This window comes from Aplysia californica, unplaced genomic scaffold (genome assembly GCF_000002075.1).
Source record: "Aplysia californica isolate F4 #8 unplaced genomic scaffold, AplCal3.0 scaffold00095, whole genome shotgun sequence".
In the NCBI taxonomy this organism is placed as follows: domain Eukaryota; kingdom Metazoa; phylum Mollusca; class Gastropoda; order Aplysiida; family Aplysiidae; genus Aplysia; species Aplysia californica.
The window spans coordinates 198,670-207,322 of record NW_004797365.1 but is presented as its reverse complement, the minus strand read 5'-3'; the positions used below and the strand labels follow the sequence as shown (position 1 = coordinate 207,322).

Below are 8,653 nucleotides of genomic sequence, written 5' to 3'. Positions count from 1 at the left end.
GCAAGGAAAAAGAATGAGGAATGAACGACATATATATAGAAAAAAATAGAGGGGGAAAAAAAAAGAAATTAAACCTCAATAAATTTAATACAAATTGTAATGTTGGCATCCTCCAGCCCACCACTAAAGCAAAATATGCTTTGTATAAAAATTAAAACTTTTCTTTATGTTTTAGTTTTTTAGTTTTAGTAAGAGTTTTACGGCACTTGCAACACAATAAGTTTTTACTTATGTAAACACACAAGATGAAAATGACGAAACAAATATCTCATGATGAAAAGTTTTTTTTATTTGAGTGGCGCAATCCCTATCACAGAACATTCTCCCACACAATCCATTCTTCTCACACTCTTATATTCAGACGCAAACCATAATATGTACATGTGTTACTTCCCAAACCCTTTATATACCAATAAGAAAATTAGACATAGAAAAAAAAAATATCATGATTTATAAATGAATTACAATTGCATTGATGGTGTTACCAAAGGCTCCTATCATCTTAACATTCACAGATAGTTTTACCACAAACACCATTATTCTTGCAGTAGCCCTACCTAAACATTTTCGTTTATTCTCATAAATAGAGACCTACAGATTTTACATTGCAGAATACAGAGACCAAACAGACTAAACTGGCTAAAATAGGCCTTGGGAGTGTTTAGTGCACAACGTTTTTGGAAATTAAAAAATATAATTCATACTGTAGGTGAAACATACTTCTAAAACAGCAAGAAGTACACAGCTTACTAGTATGTCTTCTGACATCCTTCCCAAAAGTCAAGCAATAGAGAACTGAAATGAAAGTTTTCTGCACAGGATATTACACAAACCAAAATCAATACAGTTGGAAGGAACTAACATGTCAAAGTAAGACTCCCACTCAGTCATTTTCATGATCAAGATCGTCCTGAACCTAAAATTCTTTCTCCAACACCAATATTCACTCTCATCATGTCCTTTACACTACATGACTTATTTACAAACCACAAACGATACACAAAAACAATTGCCCTGTGACGTAGTTATCTGGATCCACCCACCCTTTGCAACAAAGTTATTAACTCTCATTGAGAATGCTGGTGATTTGTGTATATAATATTATGAGTAAAGCAGCAAAGAATTCCAAAGTTCACATGGCGCCTGCACAATGTTCAAATAAATCTTGAAGACATTTTTGATTAATTTGAAATGAAAAGAATGGCTAAAGACTTATCATGTATGTATAGAAATAGAACAAATGAGAGACTTGCAATGACTTTCTTCAAAAATAGTATGCTTTCAGGAAATGATACAATCTTATCATGCCTCTGAGACAAAGTGAGAAGTGCATTTAATTACTAAGCATATTGACATATGAAATCATTTTTCTGGGAAAAAGCAAGACAGACTGACAGACAGAGAGAAAGATGAAAAGTAATGAAGTAAGACCTACCAGCAGCACCTTCCAACCATCTACTCCAAACAGAAACAGAATGGAGCAAATATAAAAACTGCAAAATAACATTCTTTTTCAACTTCAGTGAAACTACATTACTGATCGGGAAACGAAAACAAAGAGATTTATTCAATGCCTCCATTGATCAACTACCCTGTGGATGCTCAAGCTAAAAATGAGAAAAAGAATAGTGCAACCAACAGGTTAGACGCACGTACCACAAAACAAAAATGATTACAAAATGCACCTTTCGACAAGGGCTAGCTTGCAGGAGTGCATGTTCCATAGCACCACCGAGGTGCTCCAAAAGAGAGAACTACAAACGCAGCATTAAAAAAAAGGAGAGATGTTTTCGGCAAGTCAGTACTACAACAGCCAAACATCATAAGATACAAATAAGGACAACAGTAACACAGAAAAAAAGAGTAGTACATATACAAGTAAAGTATGTCATATAAAATTTCCAACTACAAACTAAAATGAGATAAACTAAACTATGCTTCCTTACATTCACACAAAGGTCGAAGACAGGAATCAGATAAAACACCCAAAAATTTGAGTTTCAATTAAAGAGAAGCACGTAGACACTAACTCAAGCTAGGAAAAAGCAGAAGGACGGAAAAAACGACAGACTGATAGAAGAAAAAGGTGCAATGCCATAATTCAGACTTTTTAAAGAAAAAGAACATAGAAACACAAGATGAACCAAAGACAGCTTGAAGTGTCAATCCAACTCCATCAATAGGCCTTGGAAAGCCTCTACACAAACAATATAAATGACAACAAAAAACATGTGACATACTCATGTACAATACTCATGAAATGACTGATAGGATCAAACAGCAAAGCGATAGGCAAAGCAAAGTTAATCCTATGAAACAAAAAGAAAATCCTAGTCAAACGGTATTCCAGAACCACACGGTAATCTTTTGCATTCACACCGCGTCATTCTATACAAGCACAAGATACAAAAAAACTACGCACATTTCCAAACACAAATTGTCTGGCAGACAAAAAGATTCTGGAAGTTCTTGCACAACAGTACTCTCAGGCAAGCAAACAGCTTTACAAATAGTGCATTCTGCCAGTCTGAAGTCAGGTCTTTTGTTGCACTACCAAAAGTCAATAATGAACAAATTTCTATATACATCATTGGTTACAACAATGTCACCTCCCTCCAAATATTCCTGCTCTATAAACGTACATTACTTTTTTACCATCTTCAATGAACTTTACAATGGTTAAATGTTTCTGCTATGGTAGACCAAAATTTTCAGACTTATTTATGAATAGCCTGTACACCTAAAGTGACAACATAACAGACGTAAGCCTTTACAAGGAACAAGTTCCTGATTTTTTCTGCCCACAGGAATGCAAATATGGACACAAACATTTAATCAAATCTGTACTTTACCGAAAGAAAAAAACAGAGAAATATTTATGGTACAAAAGATTCATAATAATATGATACAATTATAGGGGGATAAATTTCCTTAACAAGACAAATATTCACTCAGCTCCCATCACTTACAACTCTTTCCCCCATCACTCAAATCACACAAACAGGTGTGCAACATATATGTAGTTGACACACCCCAAGAGGACATATAGGTTAAGAACTGAAAACATTCTGAGGGCCTCCTCTTAAAATCCTTACCTAGTAAATAAATTTGCTGGGTTATGCTTTTGACAAATGCAGTTGCATATAGAATGTCTTCTACTGCGGATGGGAACAGCAGTTACATTTCAGGATTGAAAGAGGAAAATTATTCAGAAAACGACAGAACCAAGGTTTTTAAATTTCATATCTGCTCAATACAGCTCATTTTTCTTTTTAGCAATACCACTAAAATACATTCCAAACTCCTCATTTTTTTAACTTCACAAAAGAACTGAACACAAGAAATACTACTTATCTATCAATGCAATACTCTGATACTCTGAAGAGAATTTTGTTTTCCTCACTTGTTTTCGCGTCATCAGCCATGATCTGAGAGGGAGTCTTTGGGTTGTTTTTTTTAAGTTAATCTTTCATGGATGTTGAGAGCTGAAGAGTATGAATCCGTAAACACTCCAAAATACTGAATTCTAAGGTCCAAGTCAATTACAAACTTGCCAATGTAAAAATCACCATTTGACATTGGGAAAATGGTAAAAGATCAATAGAAAGAGAGCACAATGCAACAGTGACAACCAAAAAGACAAGATCCTTACGAAGCCTTTGAATTTTGAACTGCAGAGTATCGGACTAATCAAGAACAATAAAATTATGCCATAAAGAATTCCGTTTAAAAATGCAGCTAAGTAGATATTTTAACATGATTCAAAAGATCAAATAATACAGCAGATTCAAGTAAAACCAACGACTTACAAAGAGTTAAACAGACAAAGAAAAATCTACTCTTAATGGCATACTAGCCTGGGTAAGACAGAAAAGAAAGACAAACCTACTGAGAATAAATAGATAGGGAAAATAAAGAACACAGATAGATCATTCTCTGATACTACCTCAGGAGTAGAGAAATAGCCCCATATCAGACTATTGATTCAGAATTCCTGACAGTACTAACTTTTTGCCTTCAAATTCAACTCTCAACATATAATTTAGTCAAACAAAGCTTTACACCATCATTTCACAAATAGTAGTATATGACTATATCAATTAATACTCATGAAAAAACTTTCTTTCATATTATCAAAATCACATTCGGTCTATCAAATCAGATCATAATCCTATAAAACTGAACTGTCCCTATTCAATTTTTTACCTTTGAACTTTCTTAATACTTTTCATCTTAAAGTGGTTTTGGATTTTTAAATTTTTTTTTACAAATCGTAGAGCACAATGAATAAATAGGTGTTCAAATTCTATAGCACACTTCGGTGGTGTGCACAGCCACGAGTCGCGTAGGAAGTAATTAACCACACAAAAAACATACTCTGAAATATATGAACATTAATGTGGAAAATCAGAGGTGAAAATAAATTCTTTTCTTTCTCTCAGAAAAAGTTACAGGCAACTTTGGAAATATAAATCCACTGATGAATAAGAAAAATCTTCCAATAATCCCCAGAAACCTGCATTCTCCCCCTTCCCTTTGTAAAATACCTATTAAAGTTCTAAATGTGTATTCTTCAATTTGAAAGCACAAAACAAGGAAAACTGAGCTTCAACCATTCTGCAAGACCAAGATTTTCATTTTACAGTTTTAAGTGTCGCCATCAGGCAAGAAGAACAAAGTGTCGCCAAGGGGGTAAAAAAAAACCCAAAAAAACTATAGAGTCAGACAAAACAGAAAAATCAGAATCAGAGCAACAACGAAAAAAAACAACATCTACCAAAATAATTAAAATATCCTTTAAACAAAACTCATACTCTGTTAAGACCCAATACAGTGAGACCTTTAGGATTAGTACTATCATGTTTCTACATGTTTATTTCAAAGCTTAATTTAGTTCAGTTTTTCTAACAACCCAGACTTAAATGGTCCATTTCCCAATTACAACAGTTCTATTAACTTTTCTAGCAATCGCAGCTAAGAGACATATTCAGCTTGCAATTCATACAAACAAGAGAACATACATTAATTGTTTGCTAGCATGGCAACAGCAATACAACTTGTAAACGAATATAAAATGAGGCACAAATGAAATGAACCATGCTATACATATCTAGGCTTCTGCAAGCCATTTTACTGTTATCAGTATGGTATGCCATTCCAAAAATCAGGAACAACCAAAAGTATTGATCAAAAGACGAAGGTAATATAAATTCTACTTGAGAAGTATAAAGGAACAGTATTATGGGCCACTCTAAGCCCAACGATCACTTGTTATGCGGATGGACACACAATGGAGACTGTGCTTTGCCAAGTTCCACATATGAGGTATTAAAAAACCGGTCAATACAGGGGTGGTGGTATGAATGGTCAGTATACAGATTAGATTCAAACCAAAACACCCACAACAATAAGGAATTTCAACAAATAAACTTGTAAACTGTAAACAGGTAAGACTTCCAATTTAACAGGCTTCAAATGTAACATGACTCAAGACTTTTGTCTTTTACTTTTATTATGGTTTTGGTTAACTTTCCTCAGACAGGGAGGGGGGGGGGGGGGGGGGGGGAGAAATGGCAGGATTTGTAAGGTCCATAATAATCACAAATATAAGAACATCAGAAAAACGGAACGTGCCATCAAACTTCCAATGCAGTCTTAGCATTCCTGTTCAACACTACTGTGACAAGTCTTTTTGCGAAGGTCCACTTTGTGGTACGGACAACAATCAAATCGCATCACAGAAATCGTCCCCGCTTCCGGGAAGGGGACTCCATGCTCACATCCATGGCAGAAGACGAACTGGTTCGTTTCCGGTGATGCTCTCCCCTGGCCCGGTCGTCATGAAAGCGGAACTCATCTGTGGGCCATGAACTCATAGTGGAGCTGGTGGTAGTGGTCGGCGTAGTGCTCGCCCGGCTCAAGCCCATGCTGATGTTGGACATTGCACCATTCAGTCCTGAACAACATTTAAGAAGCGTATCAAAAGGCAATGCAAAAAGTGATTCGTTAGTCTTTAAAAGCAGAGTAAAATAAATGGATTTTGCAGATCTTTGAGCAAATCTTAGTTAAAAATAAGCACAATATAAGATGATTTCACAACCTGTGTGTAGATTATTAAGAACACTGAAAACGAAGGACATTATTAATTACTTAGGAAGGAATAAAAAGAAGACCTATAGAAATCAGAGAAGAAGGGGGAAAGGAAGAATTTACCAGCAGCATTCTCCTACCATCAGCATAATATTTAAAAATTTACACATGTTTAATGATTGTTTTTAAGAAATAATAGTTAGGAGTATGACAACATTACTGGAACAGAAATGGCCAACCACACAAAACCAGTACCCAAAGAGAGGCATATTAACCCTCTATCTGCTAAATTTCAATGCAATTTTTCTTTAAAAATAAACAGAAGCTAGATCTAGAAGCCCAAAAATCAATATAAGCACATTTCAATTGATTAATTGACTTCTTACCTTGCAATGAGAATGGCTCTCTGACTGGGTAATCCCCAGATTCTAAATTCTCCGCCTGGTGTGATGAGAATCTAGGAATCTGTCTTTCTAAGCTACGGTTCTGTCTGTTTCTGTGATGGGGAGGCAGGCTCTTGCCACACAAATAAGCCAACAGTTCATCTCTTCGTATACTTTTTCGTTTCTTCCTAGCCCAAGCTGCGATGTCCCTGGCTCGACTGCTTCGTCCACTTTGAACTCCAAGCCGTAGGCACTCACGAGCATTGTTAAGACTATCTGAAAACAAAAAGGAGGAGCAATGTCAGTGGGTTCACTGTAAGTGACACAGAAAACACAAGGAAGTAAACATTCTTCCACTAAAAATAGAATTACAAATCTCAGTGCTCCGCTCATAGAAATGTACAACAACTGGAGCATTCATAGTAAGCCATTTCATAATCACTGACACAGTTATGTTCAAATACCACCATTCCCTTTCATTACGTTGTACTGTTACACACTACTCTGCTAAAGAATAAAGAAGTTGCGATTTTTTTCCTTTTCTTCTTTTAAAAAAATGTAAAGTCTGACACTCTATTCGACACAATATTCGTTGTTTGAACGACAGGTACTCGCCCTTACTTCTTTTCAAAACATCACAGAGAGAGGTACCATTTTCCAGTAAGGGTAAACAAAATTCTTAACCCATCCAAATTCTTTACTTCAAAGTGTTGGCCAAGTACAGAACCAATAGCACCATAATTTTAGAGCTTAAAAAAGAAAAAAAAAAAGAATCCATATAATGTAAGTACAACTAATAACACTAGACAATGCAACTATAATAATTTCACAAAAATGTCCCCTTCATAACATATGTTCATAAGAACAGAAAACAAGTCAAAGCCTTGCAGCAGTGTCACGCCTTAAAACATATGACTTTGCGTTTACCAAAAAGCTTTATATGAAAACACTTGTTAAGTGTAGCAGCCCAAATTAGCTGACCAGGGTAAATCTTGAGTTTAACAAAATAAGAAAAAAAAGTCAAGACTACATTCAATTAATATTTCACATACAAAGCTCTCCGTTGTTTACAATGATTAAAATCTCACTGGAAAAGTACAAAGCCAAATCGGGAGGGGAAAACAATTGAATTCATTTTTTTTTTAAATTAAAGCTAATCTAGGTCCAGATGTACAGGTAATAAAAGATACACTTCATATAAGTAGCTACTAACAAAAGAAACCATAAGAGACGTGTAATACACAAACAAACTTAAGTTTCCAGGCTTCACCTTTGTAAAACTTTGTTAATGACTCTGCAGCTTTGTTGAAAGGAACTAGTAAAACGTAGCCATCATGTGCACTGTCTGAAATAAACATAAACAGGTACCTCATTATTAAGTATAAATATGGCAAAATAATAAGTCTACTAGGAGTATGGGACAAAAAAATGTAATATTTAATATATATATACGGTAAATCAGTACATTAAGTTTTAAAAGATTCACAGATACAAGCACAGGTTAACTTATCAGTATATCACTGTCAACAATCCCAAGAAGAGAACGATATTTGCTTTTGGGCCACAGTCAACAGATCACAGATTAACGCATCATTATTAACAACAACAAACTACACTTTGAATTTCCCAAGTTCAAAAACCATGCTTGTTTTCAAGTAGCAGTTGATTCCATCACAAGGATTAAAGTGTGACCCAGAAACAAAACAAGGGCTGACCTAAGGAAATTTTTTTTTCAATTGTTGCAGAATATTATAATAATAAAATTCAAAGAATCTTGACCTTGTGGTACAACAAGGAAGGAGGGAAAAAAGGGACACAAGCTCTCAATAAAGGATTGTCCAGAGAAATTCACAACACTTGGCTCATTTGGCAGCCCTCAGAGACTGCTGTCTACCTCTCACACAAATTTCTATTTCTCACATCTCAACCGTCTTTGTCAGTTCACCAGAAGAAGAGCATTGCAAGTTATTGAGTGAAAGCCTCTTCATAGGAAAACTATTCCAAAATAACACAGACCTGCCACTCTATGAAATCTAAAATCATAATTTCAGGGCAAAAACATCGGGATCTAGTGAAAAAAAATCAAGATCAACCACAAATCGTCAGGGTGACTACCAATCTGACTTCAACATTTTCAAGGGGTATCCATTAATATATCCATGTACATACATTCCCCCCCC

At 35.2% G+C, this 8,653-nt stretch overlaps 1 protein-coding gene across 1 annotated transcript in view; it reads right to left on the bottom strand.

Annotated features, from left to right (window-relative positions):
• Window positions 1-268: 268 nt before the first annotated feature.
• LOC101851113 (UPF0472 protein C16orf72 homolog) overlaps window positions 269-8,653 on the bottom strand; it is a 21,794-nt gene continuing 13,409 nt past the window's right edge. Inside the window, exons 2-4 of the mRNA XM_005095080.2 lie at window positions 7,744-7,818; window positions 6,477-6,749; window positions 269-5,956 (exon numbers count right to left, since the gene is read on the bottom strand). Of these exons, the coding sequence (XP_005095137.1) occupies window positions 5,736-5,956; window positions 6,477-6,749; window positions 7,744-7,818 (569 nt within the window). The 3' untranslated portion in view covers window positions 269-5,735. The remainder of the gene's footprint in view (window positions 5,957-6,476; window positions 6,750-7,743; window positions 7,819-8,653) is intronic.